At 41.4% G+C, this 20,536-nt stretch overlaps 1 protein-coding gene across 18 annotated transcripts in view; it reads right to left on the reverse strand.

Moving 5' to 3' along the window:
• Positions 1-20,536, reverse strand: part of neo1a (neogenin 1a) — a 210,354-nt gene that overhangs the window by 123,403 nt on the left and 66,415 nt on the right. For all 18 annotated transcript variants that reach the window (XM_008404713.3, XM_008404711.3, XM_008404710.3 and 15 more), the window contains exon 2: positions 10,983-11,306. In XM_008404713.3, coding sequence (XP_008402935.2) covers positions 10,983-11,306 — 324 coding nt within the window. The remainder of the gene's footprint in view (positions 1-10,982; positions 11,307-20,536) is intronic.

Raw genomic sequence — 20,536 nt, forward strand, 5'->3', positions numbered from 1 at the left:
CAGCAGAAAGTGTCTACAAAGCTCAGCTACTTTGCACAGGCTCAGATCCTCTTTTCCGTAATCACTCAAATTGGGCATGATTACGGCAGCCTATTATGGGAGTTATTTCTGTTGCCACACATCTTAACAAGTATAATGCAGTGATTTGTGCACAGCTGAGCAACAGGATTAGATATTTCACTCAAATAATAGTTCCAGTAATGCAGCAACTCGGCGAGTGTGTGCGTCTGAGGACGGTTGTTGTCAAAAAGATCAATGCCACTCAGTGAGCACTGCGAGATTGTCTCAAAGCCTACAGATCTCAGACTAAACAGCAATTACTCAATGTGCCATTCATAACAGCAAGAGTTATTAGACAGTTGTTTTCCTTTTCATTTATGAATACTTGGTTTATTTATCGGCTGGCAGAAATGGAGGTCGGATGAATCGATGGATCAACTGAACAACGGACGGTTTTACAGTGAACGGACAGAAAAACTGGCAGTCGGAGGAATGGATGGATGGACTGGATGACAGAAGGTCTGATATATGAACTCAAACTAGCGGTCAGAGAGATGGAAGGATGGATGATAGATGGACAGAGTAAAAATTTAGACAATGTGACAGGAATAAATTAAAGACACATATTTTTTTCTGCTCTTTTTCTTCTACTTCTTTTTCCTACCTTCTTCCCCAAAAATTACCAAACCAGAAAAATCTTATTTGGAACGTGTGTGTGTGTGCGCATGTGCGCGTGCGTGTGTGTGCGTGCGTGCGTACTTGTTCAGCTATACTACTTAGGACCATTTCTGGCATATTTGCTAACCTTCTGACGACTGATGGGCCTTATGGGGACCAAAGCCTGGTTCTAATACAGTGGACCCTCTTGTTTAGGGTTATGGGTTAGGTTTAGAGGTAAGTTGTGAATTAAACTTTGATTAAGGTTAGGAATAGACTAATAATGGCTAGGGATTATGCATAAATGCAGTTACTAAAATGAATGGAAGTCAATAAAAAGTCCTAGTATGGTTAGAAATACAAACTTGTGTGTGTGTAGCAGTAGTTGCACTATAGTCGTCAGCAGAGGGAGGAAAGAAAGCAAGCATAACACAGGGACAATGGAGCCCCGCAGGGGGAGGCAGCGTAAAGAGGTAAAGAGAGAGGACAACAGGGTAATTTAGTGGGAGAAATGACACAGAAAGGAGGACATGGCTGAACAAGAAAACGAGCTGTGCTCCTCTGGTAGAAACACGAGACGAGCGGAAAACAAGCGTCTTTGGCTGGCTGGCCCTCCAAACTGTACTCAATCGTTTATATCATCAGGTCATTTTTCATTAAAAAGGTGTTTTGTCCCAGCTTTCAGTCTGTACCGCTCAAAGATTAAAATCACAACCGGAAACGATCTTAATCTAAAGAACATAAAACATGAGAGTCAAGTTTCTGTCAATGGCCTCTCCAAATAAAGCCACAATGTCGTCAACGCTATCTTAAATCATGCGCTAAAGGTCAAGAGACCAACTCACGTCGGGAGGAAAATATAACCATTAGTGATGATATTTCAGTGATGTGAATCACTAAATGACTTTCCAATATTTAATGTGTGCTTCAACGCCACCGAAATAACAAAACAACTCAGCGGCTTTAGCCGAGTCTGTGACAGCAGAATTTATTACACGGAGATACCGCCGTTTGTTGGGAGTTTTTTTTTTTTTTAAAGTGGAGATAAAGGATGCAATTCTTACTGCTTGGAGTGTCTGCTTATGTTTGAGAAAAACACGGACTCTGCAGCTGCTTAAAATGCTGTTCAACTCGAGTAATATTTTAATAAAACCTTCCCCAGGCCTGCTGGCTGTTGCATATTAAGCCAGAGACTCTCTTTATATGCATTCTCTTGGAGTACTTGCATTTTGATTGCCAGAATCATGGAACGAATGCATGATTAGTGTTGAAGATGTGCTTCGCTTGTGCTTTTCCAAGTACTTTAGAGAGCCAAGTTTACCTGGACTAATTTGCTAGCATCTCTTATTTTGGGTTAATTTACCTCAACAGGCAGTAACCTCCACCCCCAATGTGGGTCAGATGAGCTTATCGATGCAGAGTATTGGCCCATAACCATAAACAATATTTAGTACTGGTTAAGAATACAAAAATGATGAACGTGTTCACTGTTACAGCTCAGTAAAAACGCGTTAATATCTCCAATGAAAGAGCTCGTGGCTGCTTTCATTGGCATCTCAGCTTCAAGTCTTTGTGCTGCCTTGTTCCTAAGGTCACTCCGTCCTCTTTAATTAAGCAGTTCCACAAAGCAGAGCACTCTGGCTGTTCAAAAATCACCAATCATGCTGGTGATTCCCAGCACATGTCAGCTTTCAGAAATGAAGCTGGCATTGTGGAACCAAAGAAAGCGTAGCATGAAAATCTGTGGGGTTTATACAGAGTGTTGAACACAAAGTGAATGGCATTTCCCACCTTAACCCTTGTGTGTGCGAGGACCGAAGCAAATGATACAAGTTTTACGTGTGTGGGGTCGGTTGGACCCCATTTGTAAACACAAGGGTTAAAGGAGCAAAACACATTAGTTAGTGTTCTCTTTTGGTGTTACCATGAAATCCAGTGACCTGTTGCAACCTTAGCGCACTTTAGCGAGTGTTAGCGGTAAGAACTGATGCATGACGTGATGTGGGACGCTAGTCCACAACAGTTTGGATAAATTCAGCATTTATGTGGTCTCACAGATTGTCGTGTCCATATATCACACCGGTGAACCAGGACGGAAAGACGCCCTTACACATTCAGCCATCAATTTCTTCTACTGACCAAATCACACATGACCACGTGCTAAAAAAACAGCGCCTCCCAGTGGCCTAGAATGACAACACCAGCGGAATTAAACCTTGTCTAAACCTGGAGCTTTTTTCTAATCAACATCAATCTTTAGACACCCTTTACCCTTTCAGAATGGGAATTATCCAGCACTTATGTTCAACTTTCTATATTCCTTAGTTGTACGTTTTTGACGGAACAGTTTTGTGAAAAAGGTTAGTGAGACAACAAGAAGGCATCACAGCGCAGCCTTTAAATCGAACTATAAACGCACTAAAATTACATGCAATATTCAAGTCAGACAACAGTGTAATCCAGCTGGTAAGTTTTAAGAGCATCAGAAATGGATGGATGGAGCCAAGCCTAACCTCAGGATAAGTTTAAAAGCAAACTGCATCAAAAATGTCCAAACTAAGATAGGACATGATTATATATGTATTTCATAAAAATGCTAATTTAGCTAATCCGCACAACAACAACAGGAACAAAGAAGGATCATCAATAGAGCAATGTACAAAAATCCTATAACATTATCTGGCTCTTTAAAGCTATAAACATATAGAATGAAGTATAAACTTATAAACGGGCCCGACGTATTATTTGTTTTTTTTTAAATACATTCTGATTTTAATATATCTACTCATGTCTGAACAAGACGTGAGGAACAACGTCATAAAGGGCTATCCATGCAGCAGCAATGCAATCACCATTTCAAACCAGCATGTTGGTGGGGTTATAATGCTCCCCTTCCCCAGTCAGAAGCGGATTAAAATACATCAAAAAAGGGATTAAAGCATCTGCCGACACCCCTAAATCCCCCAAAGAGCGTCCGACTCTATCAGAGGATGAGCATGCTTAAATATAAGGTGACACACATGACACATGAAGAGCGCGGTGACCAGTTTACTACTCTATTTCTACCACTGAGGGGAGGAAGAAATTAGATCTCAGTGAAGCGTTACATTACTGCGAAATGACCTGTGGCTTCTGTTGTCTTTTTATGCCGCAGCTTTTTTTAATTTATTTTATTCTATTTTTTTGAGGACAAAAGGAAAAGCATGACAAAGAAGGGTGGGAAGAAAAAAACAGCAACAAAAAACAAAAAAGGCTGATTTATTTTGAGAGTACGCCGAGTGGTCACAAAACCGAGACTTTGAGATAAGTGGAGAGCAAGCTAATTCACCGTTTTTATCATTTTGGGGGGTTTCCCGCGTTAAGCGGCAGCGAGGCGGAGGGTCGCTCACCTCGAGCGTGTTGGTGGTGGGAGGTAACGGCGGCGTGGGAGAACGGCAGCAGACGTTTCGGACGGGAATTCTCATTACTCCTGTCTCGCTCCGTGTCCCGGCGAAGCGCCGCTGCACATCGCTCCTCGTCCTCTGCCTTGTAATTTCCCCCTTTCCCTCCTCCTCCTCTTTTCCCTTGCACAGAATACATAAGACTAGGCCACACTCCCTTTCTCTTTCATCTCAACCTCCCTGCGTTTCCACGGCATCCGACTGGGCACACAGGCTGGAAACACGCAGACTGGACACAACGGGAGCTAGCACGAGGCGCAGAGACATCTAGTATGCACGGAGGTCAGGCTTCAAAGCTGAGCAATTAGGAAAATAATATGTCCTAATTACCAATATTTTAAAGTCTTTCTGCATTCTGAGAAAATATAGTATGGAGGATACATAACAAATCACAACGGGAGACATTTGGGTGGAAAAACCTTGTGAGATTCTTCATCACACCTGCTCAGGAAAGCCACTATGATGGAGATCATCATACTTGGATAAAATGCGAAAATCAAAATGCTAACTTTTATGTTTTATGTGACTGCCCAGGTTTAAAAGGATAAATAATGCCTCACAAAATATTGTCATTCCTTTGGAGGTCATGCTCATGTATGTATACCTCAAATACCATTTCATTAACGGAAAGTCAGAAGAACATTACAAGTAACTGATTTAACAGGATAAATCAACCCCATATGATTGGGTGGATATAATAGTTAACATGTATAAAATGAGGGAAAAAATAACCTCTCTCAATCAAAGACCAACAATCATGTTTATTGTGGGAAAGTTGGGTAGAGTAGACTACGTGGAACTCGGAAGATCCGATTTTAAAGACCAAGCTTTATAAAACCACCTTGATATTTAATATGATGCTTTCAGTTTGTGTGAATTTTGCTTATTTCTTTAAATTTCTTACTAGTTTTTTCTTCTTTTGCATTATGCTTTTTATTTCGGATGTAGAGTTGTAGCATTGTTTTGTTTGTTATAATGCGCAGGTCTTCATGTCTTTTCTTCTCAAGTATTGGAGTTGGAATTGTGATGTTGTGACTATATGGTGTGTAAAATTTTCTCACTTGGAAGTCAATAAAAATAGAAAAAAAAGAAATAAACAAAATGCAACAGCTTCAATAGTGCCTCAAATTTCTTAATATTGGTTCTTCTTAAAATTGGTCCTACTTTGAATAATAATGATGACTAGACTCCACAACTGCTGTTAATTTAATACATCAAAAGCACAACAGAAAGGAGATGCATAAATGTATCCAAGTATAACATAGTGTTTTTCCTTTCACTTCAGAGGTTCCTAGCTTTAGCGCACTGCTGGTTTGATTTCCTGCAGCCCAACAGAGCCACAATATTAGATCCTAATAAACTTTGCTTCCAGTTTGTTATCCCTGGAATGAAATGTCCTGACACAAGCTAATTTTAAATCAAGGTGTGCCAAATCTAGATCAGAAATGCAAATCTGGAAACACGATGAAGAGCATTAACAGGGAGCATTCCGTCTGCATGGACTTCAGCCATTTTATGTTTTATGACTCTGATGATCCATGATGGATGGGCATATGGGTGCAGTGGCCGGAACAAGCAGCGATGAGGATAATGGCTGTGTCCATAACTCAAACAGGTAGGGATCTATGTTTGAAGTTAGTCTGTTTTCTGATGCTTTTATAGCCATTAAACTCTCTTCAAAGCGCACAATCAGACCTAAGTTTGATGTGTCTTATTGTTTGCTCTTCATGCCAGTAGCTCTCTCCCAGTGCTAACTACAAACCACACATCAGAAGCAGGAGGCGGGTTTTAGCACTTTCAATCACCTCTTCATGTGGAGCTGCTCATCCCACCATTGTTCTCTGGTATGATGGAGCTAACTAGATGTTGAGCCATTTATAACCAGACTTTGAACAATTTTTTCTTTTTGGCTTCGTCTGTCCAGCTCCTGTTCCTGAGAAGCACTGTTTTCTACGAGTAAAAGGAAAGGCAAAGGTGAGTGGGTGCACCGACGGCGCTCATGTGTGGAAGCGGAGGTGGAATGAGCCGCACGTCTCCCGGCAATCAATCCCTGGTATTTGTCAGATCTGCTCCACGCCACGCCAACCATCCGTGACTCCCTCCGTCATTACATCTCAGAGGTCACGCCCACTCCGCCCTGGTCTGCGCCATCGGTCCAGGGTCTGATGGCGGCCTAATGGCCTGCTCTCTCTACACTGCAATTAACCTTTTTATTGGCCACCTGCCAGAGGACCCGGAGACACATCGCCGTATCAGCGCTTATGTGTGTAAGCAGAAGAGTAAACGCATCAGCCCCTCGTCTGCTTTGACACTTGATGTGCTTGTGCATAGCGGCCGATGGCTTTAGGTCTATGAATTTTTATTGGGAAGGGAAGCCAGCATAAATACGAGCCCGCCTATAACAGCTGACAGGTTTCACCTGCCGCACGGTTCAAACAGAAATTGATTGAATCCAACATCCCATCATCACTGACCTGAACAGACCCTCCCCTCCCCCCAAAGGCTGTTGTGCCGTCTGAAAGCAGAGCGCTTCTCAGGAACAGGAACTGGAACGGATCTCCTTTGCACTGCACACCAGCCAGCTGGGAGAACAGGTATGATTTGCACAGCAGACCAAACAAACGCATCCACTCTGCTGCTATAAGAACAACAAGCGGAGACAAACTCCAGCTGAAGTCTCTCATGAATGTTCAAGGCATCAAAACCTTCAAATTAGCTCTTCAAATCCTGGTAGTTGCTGGTGGAGTCTTGCCAAGACGAACCTCTGCTTTTGTTTGAGCACCAGGACACAAAGGAACTCTTTTGGTTCCTTTGGTGAGCTCACTAAGGGTGGGCATTTATTGTATCGTTTATCATTTATTGTGATCAATTTCTTATAAGAATTTTGATTTATCGTTGGCAGAATAAATTCCAAAGAATGATGTTTAAAACCCCCCAAAACTGTCCTTATTGTCAGGATTGATAGTTTTACAATTTTCTCCACTGTTTGTTCAATGAAAGCATCAATAAATACCAAAACATTTGAAAATACAGCTACCATGTGCATTTAGTACAGTGACTCAAATCACATTTCCTCATGTGACTAGTGTCCTGAAGAAGCACATTACATTATATTATGCTTTTCAAAACCATTATTTGTGTTTGTGGAACTATAGGACACAAAGTCACAGACATACAGTTAGTTAAAAAAAAGATCTAATAGCTGATATTGTCACTTTTATCGTTGGAGGTCATGCTCATGTATTTATTGTGATAATTTATTGTGTATTTATTGTGTATTTATTGTGATAGGGCCATATGGACATATTATGGGAGTGTTAAAGCAGAAAAGCAATGGTCACATTTAGATAGTGTCAAAAGTCTTGCGAAGTATATATGTATTGGTAAATAGAAGTTATCTGTCATGTCGGATATTGATATTGGTCCAAATTTTAATATCGCCGCATCCCTACTTCCTGATCCATTTTATTTTACCGTTAGTAAAAATGTTTACAAAAAATGATTGGATGGAAACCTCAAGCGACCAAAGTGACTCCTCCAGTGTTGCAAAGCGCCTTGCACCACAAATCGATGCAGCAATGCAAGATGTAATTCAGGGCTGTTCTTGATGCAAAATTTGTCAACTTTATAAATAAGAAAAAAACAGAATTTGTTTTCAAGCGAGTGGGTATTCACAGTTCTAATTCATTATTCATAAATAGAACAACACACAGCTGGAGTGAAACTCAGGAGTGATAAAATAGTTTGAAATGCTGCTGAATCCGCCCACTGGGCTTGGCAGGGAAAGTCTGGAAATAGATTATTGAATAGAGCCTGGCTCACCTAGGGAACTAATCACTGCTGTCACGATGCAACGACATCATCTGCAACAAACTGTTGTACTTTTTAGTGAAGCCTCATCACCAATGTAGGAACGTTATCAAGTTTACAGAGCTGACTGATAATTCACCTCCATGTCAGGTATAACAGTTCACTCATGCTAATCTTGACCTTGAATTATGCCATGATTATCCGGGGCTTTTTGATGATTTATTTGAATCATTCTTTAGTCACTGTACAATAATTATTCAGTAAAAAGTTTTTTGAGTAGTATTTTCAACCCAAATAATGCAGCGACTGTCAGGCATGGTAGCGGCCGCATCATGCTGTGGTGCCGGTTCGTCAACAGTGGTACTGGAGCACTGCACAAAGTGAATGGGATAATTTAGGAGAAGGTCTATCCTCAAATTCAGCTGAAATTAAACGTTAAACAAATGAAATAAGAGGATAGTGATTCTAGATCATCATTAAGAATGGATAAAGAAAATAAAACCTAAAGAAAAAACAGGGATTAAGCAGGTCTCACCAACTCAAATTCAAGGCTTTTAGCTTCTGTTGGCAACATAAGCAAGCCAGTGGTTAAGACAAATGTTGTTCTGTTAAGTTTAAACTTACCCTGATAGATGCTTAAAGCTAGCAAGCTAGTTAGCACCTTGTTAGCGGTAGATTTTACTCTCAAGTCACAAAATGCAGGGAGTGAAGATGTCTGTGCATGACTCAAACCTCTGCCTGTAGCCATAAAGAATGCTTTGAAGTGCAAATGTGAAGGCAAACAGTCTAGTACTAGCAAGTAGCTAGCAAGGAAGGATTAGCATTGGCAGCTTGCTACGAGAACATACAAGATGAAATAGTTCTGCCACAACAAAATGTAAGACCTGTGACTAATGTATTTAAGACAAACGTATTTAAGACAATATAAATGCCTTAATTTAAAAACATTAATTTACGTTTAAATTACCTTTATAGAATTCTGTCAAGAAGAGTGAGTCCTCACTATCAATGTCAAGCTACAATTATGCTAAATGCTTACTGATGGCTAGAAAAAACATGTATAACTGGCTAAAAACAATTTCACCAAATATAAAGTGGAGGTATTTGAAAATCTATGTGCCAGTATGTGTAATTTTGATTCTGATTGGATGACAGAAAATCCACCATATATTCAGGATTGCGCATCCCAGTTCCTGTTTCCAAAAAATCCTTTGGGTTTGTTTGTTCAGCCCTCCTCCAGAAGTACAATTAAATCATTAAAAACATGAATTAATTACATTTATGCACAAAGTGAGTCGTAAAAAGAACAGTTATAACCTGAAATAAGATCTAAACGACTAAAGTAATAAAACAAACCCCTTTTGTTTCAATGTCTTCAGTCCTAACACGACGCCTTATTAACTTAGGCTTCAGACAGCCATAAAAAGACAAAACAATCACAGTGGAAGCAATAACTTCTCTCAGGGATTCAGTGTCTGAGAAGCACATAATATACAACCTCACTGTCAACAAGAGGCCTCTCTCGGGGGTCTTAAACCTGCCGGAGCAGGAAGCTCGCTGTGAGCGCATTCTGGGTCCTCCTCTAGCTCCAAATTGAATTTCAGGGCATGAGTTGACTCAAAACACCTAATAATCCCGACGTCACCGGCTGTTCCCGAGCCGAGCGAGGTCACAGTGTGGGAGAAGCAATGAGAAAAACAGAGCCTTTGACAAGCATTTATCCAGTGAGGAAATGCATTTGAGCTCCTGCAAGGTGAGGGAATTTATTAAAGATAAAATAAATGGTTTGAGAGGAAGAAGAAAAAGAGAAAAAAAATTCCCACGAACAGCAGTTGTGTATTTATAGCCACTATGCGAGAACACGTTTATCCGAAAGCCGTGCAGTGGTGAACATTCTAGAGATTATTTAGAAATGCATGAATTAAAGCTGTAGGGCTGGACAATACGGCTGAAAAACTGATCACGGCACAAAGCTTTTCATATCAGTTAATATAGACAATTATTGATCAAATTTTTTTGTTTTAAATACAAACTAGTGGTGTGATCTTTCCTTTTTTATGCAGAGTTTTCACTCCACACCACTGTTTTTTTTTGTGCTATTATTATTTTTAAGCAGTCATGAGACACGACCTGAAACTGTTGCTGCATTACTAAAACGGTTGTTGCTAGGTAACCAAAGAGCGAATGGGTAAGTTGATGCCACCAACCTTGCCGGATTGGCCGTGAGAGGTTGAGCTACTAAAGTCTTCCCCTCTGCCTACATCCCCCAGAATGCTGTGCGTTTCTGGATCAGAATTCAGTGAATATTCTATATATTTAATCTTCTATCAGACGTACCATCTGTTGTGTCCAGCTCTATAGCAATGTTTCTCCATTTCAAATCAATTCAGACCTTGATATTTAAATTGTAACTGCAGAGCCTTTCATAAAGATTTATAGCAAATTTACACATTTGTTTTCCTAAAAATCTTAAGCAACCAGCATTAAATGCAGCCAGACTAAGCACCACACACCATCCACGTACTACAAATGCATCTATCAAATTGCATGCAGTAGATGCGACATTAGCTCAATGTTAGCACGTTTTCCATCTTCACCAAGTGCTTTACAATTCTCTTCATTTAAATTGCTGTCATGCAAAGTGGTGCAGTTTGGAGTAATGGCCCATAACCTGTCAATATATTAAGTCTATGCTGGCATTCATTCACTGGATGGCCTGCCTTAGTTTAATTTAATCTCTAATTCAAATATAGTGACTCATTAGCGCCAGAAAAAGTGAGAGGCAATAAACTGAAATGTTATGATGTGTCAGATTCACTGCTGTCCAGCCATCAAAACCCTCCACAAAGATGGCAAGCCACCAAAAGTCATTGTTAAAGAAGCTCAGTCTTCACAAAGTCGTATGCAAGAATATTATTGGAAAATTGAGTGGAAGGATAAAGATGGTATAACATATTTACAGCCAGAAAAACTGAGGGAAGGCAATCAGTGTTTATGGTGAATCCATCGCTTCACATCTAAAAGTTATTTTCTTGCACAACATGTCTTTGAAGCACCTATCAACCACCCCCTTACCTGCTACAGCGAGCCGCGCCGTGCGGCTGGAGATGGAGCCCACATTTTCGATGTTGGCCACGCACTGATACGTGCCCTCGTCCGGCTTGTTGTGCTTTGAATGGACCACGTTGGTGAAGAACAGCGAGCCGTCCGGGAGGACGCGCCGCCTCTCGTCCGAGACCAGACTCATGAAGGTGCCGTCCTTCTTCCACTCGATCCGCGTCGGCGAGGCCTCGTCGCTGTGCGCCGAGCAGTTGAGCAGCGCCGTGTTCCCCCGGATGGCCAGCGTGTCCTGGGGCTCCACCGTGAACCAGAAGGGGCTGAAGGGCTGCGCTGCTGAGCCTAGAGGGCAAGAGAGCAGAAAGAGGAGACGGTCAAGTATATGTGTCCGAACAGGAGCATTGGTGGACAGTAAATCTGTTACTACAAAAATGGAACGACTTGATCAGAGTTGCACAGCTTGTCAGCTGGTTGATACAAATATTTTGGTGCGATTTTCCAATTTTTGACCAATTCCAATTTTTTATTAATTTTTTTCCCATAAAAGACAAAAATAACAGCAGAAAGTTATTTACTAGAAGTAGTAACTTAGTTCAAATTAAAGGAAAGTTTATTGCTTTGAGTTAGTGATGATTGATTTATTTCTGTCTCCGTTTATTAGGCCTGTCACATTAACCAATAAATCAGTTAAATTACAGCTAGCTCAATATTTGCATTTCCATTTGCATGATTTATAATGTTTCTCTTTTCTCTCTTCCTACCAAAAACTTGACAAAAGTCTTCAGTCTGGTGCTTTGCTCTCAACTAGAGCTTTTTTTCGAAAGTCAATTTTGTTTACAGACTTTGTAATTAATTTTATTCTGTTGTCTCTATTTTATTTATTTGGATATTTGAAATGTCTTCCAGTTCCAGTGGTAAATATTCTTTAGAATTTAACGTGTATAATCTTTGAGAATGTTTTCTAGTATTGTTATGCCATTACCATTAGGTTACTTGAAAACGGCCTCAAAGCAACAATATTATCACTTATCGTGATAACTTCCAGGACAATTTATTGTTATGTTGTGACAGACCTCCTGAAAATCTTTAGGAAAACAGGCAAATTACATTTACTTATGATAATAAACTAAACAAACATTCTCTCTGTGGGTGTTTGGCACACCTTTATATTTGGTGTGCCAAACACCAAATGCCAAGAAAGTCAAAAAGCTCCCTCTGAACACTCCTTTAGTTCCACTTTGAGCAAAAAGACAGCAACACCCGAGACGTCATCGACTCAAACGGGATATTTTGGAGCGCACTCTGAAAATAAAACAGCATTTCAGGACTCCAAATGGTCCAAGCACTCAACGAAATGTTCCCAAAGCAAAACATCTTTTTGTTCATTGCGTCTTTTAGGCAGCGAAGCCTGTTCCATTCCCAGAGTCTCCGAGAGGCTTTTTATTATGGAAACCACAAGCCCCAGTGGAATCTGGTAAAAAGGAGCTGACAAATTTAACCCAGGCGAGCCTTCCTGGCAACTTAATGTCACGTCTCGCTTTATTATAAGTACAGACTACAGCGGCGGAGTAAACACTCTGGAACGTGCTCACCATTTACTTCCCCCCCGCCAGCACAAAATGGAAACGCTGCAGTAACGTGGATTGTGCCAAAGTCGGAGGAAGTGCAATTCCTTTGCATTTGTCCTCATCCATTATTCAAGCTCTCCCACCCTAAAAGTCACCCTAAAGTGGTATTGTTTAGATAAATATCACCAATTATCAGTCCTGCAGAGACGGAGTAGGGCTGTAGGGGGGTAAAAAAAAATGATTACGAGGGTTTATGAAGATATTTAAATAATGCAACGCGCTGAGTGTAATAAGTGGCTGAGTGTTAAACGCAGTTAAAAATATGCCCTGCACTACTTTAAGAAAATGCCATGTCTACAGGGGGGTGAAGAGAGAAAGTGATGAGCGATGCTACGGCAACTCTTCAGCTTTTTAACGACTCCGAGGTAATTTCTCTACCTTGAGTCCCTGGTGTGAGATCCAGAGAAGGCGATGTAGAGCGCCGACCATTACAGGGACGACATGGCGGATCGTCCGCAGTGCTCTCCGCTCTTATGCGAGGACAAACAATTGGAGCAAAACGAGGCAGAAAGTGGGCAAATTAAACAGAAATCTTCCACTTTCGTGTTAGGGAAAAAATGAAAGAGGAAAAAAAAAAGCATTACAACTAAGCTGTGCAATTTTCCTCACATTATCAAATGGATAGAAAAGACCTGCAGAGTCTTAATGGACAGAGCAGGGTTTTGAATAACCCAGCACAGTTAAAGTTAGATTGACTTTCTGTTCCACAGGTGAAACGCAAGAAATTTAAATATCATTGAAAAGCTAATTTAGTTTAGTAGTTTGATGTGCAACTCCATATATAGATCCATTACACACAGAGTGACATATTTCAAGTGGTTATTAGAGTTCATTTTAGTGGTCATGGCTGACAGGTTACAGAAAACGCAAAATTAGGAACGCACCAAGAGGAAAATTTGGACCAATACCAATATCCAATGCTAATTTTGATGTTATGACAGATGACCAATATTTACTGATAGGAGTGCACTGATCAATCAAACCACATTCCTTAATTTTGGGTGACTGGTAATCGGCTAATGCCTACATGTGAAACCGATCTTATCCACCATTCTTATCTACCTCTGCAAAGATCTGGAAATCAGTCACCGTTTCCCTTGTTCTTTTGAGAAAGGTCGACTGATAGCACTACATGAGAGCACAACTTGACATGAAGTTAAAACAAGTTTGTATTGTTTCACTGGTGCCGTTTCAATGTTTGTTAAGAAGACTGGAACACTGAAGGCGTATTGTGACCTTATGACACCTGAATCAGTTATAAACAAAAAGTATCGACCAAAACCGGAATTGGCAGGTCAGGCTTTGTAAGAAGCACTGGTCAGGAAGAAAACGACATTTGATACAATTGCAATTCTCTGTGTTATTGTTTCCTATCCTTTACACAATGTAAAAAAAACAACAAAAAAACAATAACCACTACTTAAATAGCCCACAGTCCCAAGTCCAAACAAAACCCACATAGCCAACCCAGTCCCCTCCACCGTCTGAAGAATCCCCTCTAAAGGCAGCCAGGCAGAAATAAACACCAGTTAATATTGTCGCAGTTCTACTTATGGGATCAACACCAGTCTTTTAAAAACTGACAAACATCAGCTATACGGATGTTAATGCCGATCATTTTCAGAAGAAAAAAAGGATAACATTTGCTGCTAAATTGATAGTTGACACCAACTCAATCTACACAAAAGGTCATTGCTAAAAGAGCCAAGTGTTGACACCAAGCAGTCTCTCCAAGCATGTTTTCAGAAAGTTGAGTGAAAAAGGACAAAGTACCCTGAAGGTCTGAGCTGATAAAGATACAAATCAAACGTTTACGTAAGCCCCTCCTCAAATGGAAACATCAGAAGTGTCTTACTCTAAAGAGGAAAGGACAAGACTCTCAGTTGTTTCAAGTCCTCCTTTCACACGAAAATACATTTTTCCAGACCCCAGGGTATGGAGAAAGACTGGGGATCCTCAGAGTACAACTGGCTCATTGAGGTCAAGTGAAGTTTCTCCAATCCGTGAGGATCTGGGGTGGCATGTTATCTTGGTTCACTCAGTTTTATCAAGTCGGGAAATGTTTGAGTATTCAGCTGCACCTACTTGTATAGTAAGGTACTGCCAAAGGTACCATGCTACAAATGTCTATCTTGGTCAATGATTGTAAGTGTTACTGTGCTTGATTGGTCATCAAGCTGCTCTGACCTAAACTCTACAAAGAGTCTAGGGTGTATCATCAAAAGGAAGATGATCAACATCAGACCTATCAATGTGAGCTGGACACCTGAAACATATAACCTGAAGCATATAATAATAATAATAATAATAATAATAATAATAATAAGCGAGTTTCACTTAAGCTGTATAACTAAAATACATATTTTAAACATTTTCTGGTTTACTGAGTTGTGCCTCTATTACCATTTAAATGTAAGAAAGCACAAGTACAAAGCGAAACCAAGTAAAATGAAATATCACCCTGAAGATCTTTGTTAAATTTGCTCATCTGAATGCAAAAGTTAAGCAGTACAGACTGTAGTAAAGTCTAGAAGCGGTTCAACATGGATTTAGCTGCAGTTCCCTGCAGTAATTGAGCAGTTTTAAATTATAATGAGGCAAGCAGTTGATTTCAGGAGATCAATAAAACCCAGAACAGGCCCGGCTCTATGCACACTGAGCTGAAAATGTATTATAGTGGCAGTGAACATAACAGATGGAGATAGACTCGGGTAGCGGCGTGAGGAATTCTTCACTCGTGCAAACCAGAAGGAGGGTGGCATCCTTCATCATCTCTGCTTTATGACGCTGAGGCTGTGGGTGTATTAGATGGGCAGAGTTTCCCCGCCCAGGCCTGGCTCTCTTCCACAAGCTCCACACACTCGCTACAAGAGAAGGAAACTTAATGCGGGGAGCTTCGGAGGACTTTGTCAGAGTTTCTTGGTGAATGATCTTGTCAGATTTTTTCACACTTCAAATTTTCAGAGTTCTGGATGGACGGATGGGTGGGTGAACAGAAAATGGATAGATGAAACAGATGGATGGATAGACGGAAAGTGGATAGGTAAAAAATGGATGGATGTATAGACAGATTGACGATTGAACGGAAAATGGATATGTAGTAGTTGGATGGAAAAACAAGCACCTTCAGCTGCTTTCATCTCGGGGGGGCTTATAGCCTTATAACTTCTGGACAAAACAGCAAACCAACCTCTTCAAGCCACAGACATAACATCAGATCAGGACAGTAACAGACCAGCATGAGCCAGGAGTTGGGAAGGATAATGATAGGCTGCCTGCCTTCCCACAACATCCCCATTATTTCCCCCCTTAGATCCATTTCCCACAAGAATGTTATCAATTTCACCAAACAAAGCCTGCAGACGAACATGTCAGCACACGGGAACTTCAAACTGAGAAAATGTCGTGAGGAGTGATCGAAGTCCAGGTGTCTAAACACAGGAAGTCTAATCAATGATGGACCCTCAGCTCATTGAGCACATATTTTTGTTGAAAATATGACATCAGCTGAGAAGGAGGGGATGCGGGGAAGTCTTTTCCCAACATTTCCATCAGGAAACTAAAAGAATAAAAAATAAATAGACTCTCTTTCATGCTGCTTCAAATTATTTTTAGAAAATAAGAGAGCATGCATCAAAGTTCATATTTCACCTTTGTCTTGGCTCCCTTTGGGAATGACATGTGACTCAAAAATTCAGTTCAAGCTTCTGAACTTTCACCAAAAGCGGTTTCATTAAGGAAAGAGGAAGCCAGAGCAACACGTTTATGTTTAATATTAAAAAGGTTAACCAGTCTGAACTGTCACTCTCCTGGAGCCCTGGGGAAGACTAAATGAGCCAGAACAGGCCCAGATCGCAGCGGGAGGCGGGTGCGTCTTTGACTGACAACATCACTGTCGCAGAGTAAAGTCGGGGTTCAACTTTTATCTCAATGTGAAGAATAAGTTCAGCTTCTGCAACTAACGACATTGAGAATTGCGTGTGTTGAAAACGGATTTCTAATGAACGCCTACAGAAGAGATCGGTGACAACTCAAACGGGTCGTACGCTCGCCTACATCTAAGTCCGGGGGGTAGGGGGGAATCAAACTTTACAGAGGCAGTCAGAAGGAAAAGGGAGCAAGGTAAACTTTACAAATATGTGGATATAAAAAAGTCAATGCTTTGTCTATTTATTAACTATACAAAAGGATGGGGTTGCAGTTTGATTGAATGAAAGAGAGACTTGTCATCATTAGTTTCCTCATTACGTACACAAACCATCCATAATGTACATCAATAGAGGTTGCGCAAATACAAGTTGCCAATGTATGGAGACACCTCATACAACAATCACCAGCACTCCATACTGACGCAGCAACTCTTCAAAGTGGCTCTTTGCCCCCGTAAAACTCATGTAAGCCAGACAATGAAAGTCCCATGACTCCTCAGCAATTCTGCAAATGTAAAGATCTAGTTGGCTTTTCCACAACAAGGATGGAAAACACGCCAACAGAACCAGGCTTGACTCCAGAAGGAAAAAGCGGATTTAAAAGATTTTCCCAATCTATGCATTCAACCATGTGTTCCTGACCGTTATCCGATTTCTATTAAAGGCCAAACAAAGTGCAACAAAGAGGAGAGATCTGACGTTTCAGTCTGACCTGCTGATCACAGGGCAAAAACATTTCCCATTTCCAATCCCCATAGGGTGCTGCGTGTCTGTGTACTTTTGTTAATTGGAGAAAATGAAAAAGAAATGGAAAGCCAACCAGTGAATTGCAATAGATGCATCTCTAGTTAATAACAGTACTTCTTTTTACTACATAGTTGCAGGCTTTATGAGCCGTAGTGTTAAAGGAAGAAGTGGGGAGTCTGAAACCACATAATGGTGTGAGAGGTCTAATCTATTCAGGCGTGCCGGTGTTGCAGCCGCCCAGTTGTGCTTGAAAAATAGGAACCCCCACACAGAGGCAACAGCAAGAAAATGAGGTTGTCGGCTTGATAAGTATGGGCCGTTACCTGTGTCCAAAATCCACATTTCCCAGCGGTCATGAAAGGTTTGGGAGTCCAGAGTGTAATGGCGCCAGATATGCTGCCTTTTTTTCCCCCCAGTTTGTACCTCGCTCAGAGATGAGGGAGACTGAGTGGAAGACTGGGACCTGCTGGTGGATTTCCCCCATCTTGAGTCATTTTTATTTAAAAGCACCTTTTCCAACCCTACACCGCTTCCTGTGAGTGTGAGGTATTTGTGAATTTCTGTCCAGATCATCTCGATACACCGACTTGTGGGGTTCAGAAGGCAGGGTAAAGGACTTTTGCCTCAATCCCAAACAGAGCCGATAGTCGACTCGTTTTGCCAACACGTAATCTACAAAAAGGATCGATTTCTGCTCTGTCCGGGCACCGGCCTGGATACAGTTTACGATCTTTGTAGTCCACCTCTCAGCTTTGAGCATAATTGCAGATTGGTGGTTGAGAGTCTTTGCTCCGCACAAAGACCCCCTGTTTTCTCCTATTCTACGCCTGCCTCGGCAGGAAGCCTCCGCCCTCATTGAGGCGCAGTTTGAGAGCAGCCGTATTGACAGTCCTCCTTAACTGAGCCGCTCTTGACACAGAGCAGACCTCTCTCAGATCCAGCAACAGAGGCCCCTTCTGTGGATAGGGACACGGAAATGCTGGAGTTCATGAAAAGCAAACGCAAAGATTTGTACCTGCAGCCGAAGAACTGATGCATCATTATATTGGATTTTGCACTCTGCGCTCTATATTACCGATTTATGACATGCACAGGATCCCCAAGCCGGAAGGCCTGAGCAATGACTCAAAAGCAAAAAGCAAAAAAAAAAAAAAAGTCATTAATGGCACATCAAAGATGAATAGAGATAAAAAGATAGGAGGTTTGCAGGCGCTTTGTAATAAACCTCAGCACTTCACCGGCAGAGCTCCTACCTCTCTCGTATTTCCATCCCTCCACTGTTTGTCCTTCCACCCTCAGCGTCAGGGGCTGCTTTAATGACACTAATGGAAGTGGTTGTCTGTCTCCGTTTCCCTCCCAAACCCCCTTCTTCTCCTTCATCTTTATACCTCTATTCCGTGCCTCATTTTTCTGCAGATTCTTTTATCCTGCAATCTCCCCAAACTCCTCATAGCCCATCTGTCTCAGAGAGGCATTTGAGGGAAAGAATAATGATCCTAAGACCAAACAGAGTGACTACTTGTCTGGAGTAAAGCATGATGGGAAAAATGTATTCACTTCCTCTCATACCAACTTATCCTGAAATCAAATGTCCAGAAATCAAAACAGTTTTCTTTTTAAAGGCGCAAGTAACATTTAAAATTGATTTTTTTTAGCCTTACATCATGTTATAATGTTATTTGTTCACCAAAAACATACCTGGAGCATTGCCCTGATTTTTTTCATGAATGTTTTGAAAAATCCTTTAATCTCTCACGGCAACCATTCAGCTGTGCGAAACACCTGGGTGGACCAGGCCTTTGGGACCTCAGAGTTGCAGTTTCTGAGCTTCCACCTCACAAAGCAGCACTCCCCTGCTACTCCCCCACTCAGCTCCTTCAGACTAGCAGCAGCAATTAGCAAACAACTGGTGGAACTGAGCATCTGCTGAGCTCAATATACAAACTACTTATCAGTGTAACACTGGTAGAAACATTGTTAAAGGGTTAATAGAGGAACGATGTTGTGATGACTACCTGAAGGCGGAGTTTCAGAAATGGCAAAACTTTCTTAAAGAGACAGAGGCTGAATTTCAAGGTGTACAATTACAATGCGAAATTTCTTTTAAAACGTATTTGATATATATACAGCAGTTTTACACTGAAACTGCTGTATTCCTCAAAAATACATAATAATGCCCCTTTATAGAATTTTTGGCACTACTGGCCTTTATTTGAAAGGAATCTGACAAGGCGGAAAACATGCGGCTAAGGTACTAAGAAGTCGAACTCGGAGAAGCCGTGTTGAGGTCTATAGCCCTTATATACAGGGCAGCTGTTCTAACCACTGCCCCAGTTTTCCTTTTTCTTTTACCTACTATTAAACTACACAACCAACAAAAACAAGAGACCAGCTGACAGAGAAGGATGGATGGATACCTTCCTAAAACCGACAGACGGCTCACGTCTTCCATCTCTTCACCCATCTATTTCTTATCTAAAGAAGATAATCTTTACAGCTGATCTCAGTCAAGTAAAAGACTGGGTGGGAAGAAAGGGAACATGGAAACATTATACAAACATGTCTGGAATAAAAACCAGAGGGATCAAAATTTTGACACACCACAAGCCAATGTCCATGAGCAAATCTCATGTCTGATCTGTAGCAGAGCGCTGTCAGCAGCAGTGTGGCTACTGCAGCTTTCTACAACACCTGACAACCCCGAAGCCTCTCGACTGTGATCAGAACCGCAACCCACTCGTTCTGGTCTTCCTCAGCACATTTCCCACGGCAGGAGATGAGACGTGGGGCTGAAGCCAAGTCATAAAGGAGGAGACAAAGCGACTCGGGACTCAGCTGCATGCTGGCTGTCCTGGGCTGGCACCGAGTCAATTGGCACATTAAGGACAGGAGAGTATCCTTTTTTTTTTTTCCTCCATCTGACTCATAGTGAGGAGGGTTTTTTTTTTTTTTCTTTTCTTGTCATCCTGTGTGTTCACTGCCACCGTGAGACTCTGGAGGTCCACTGACAAGATGACAGGGAGAGCCGGGTCACTGCAAGGTTGCTCACACAGAAAGCTGTGCTCTAAACAAATGTCAGTCAATGCAACGAGATGATGTTCACAACATATTGGTAAGCAGCTGAAAGTACTTAGGTTTAGTATCATTGGCGATCTTTAAGAGCGTAGCAGAACAGGTGAATGTTTTAAAGATTATACAGGATTGATGAGCTATCACTTGATTCATGAGAATAGACTGCAATCCCATTCAGCTAAAGCACAGATTGTTT

This window comes from Poecilia reticulata, chromosome 3, assembly GCF_904066995.2.
Source record: "Poecilia reticulata chromosome 3, P_reticulata-male-v2, whole genome shotgun sequence".
NCBI lineage: Eukaryota > Metazoa > Chordata > Actinopteri > Cyprinodontiformes > Poeciliidae > Poecilia > Poecilia reticulata.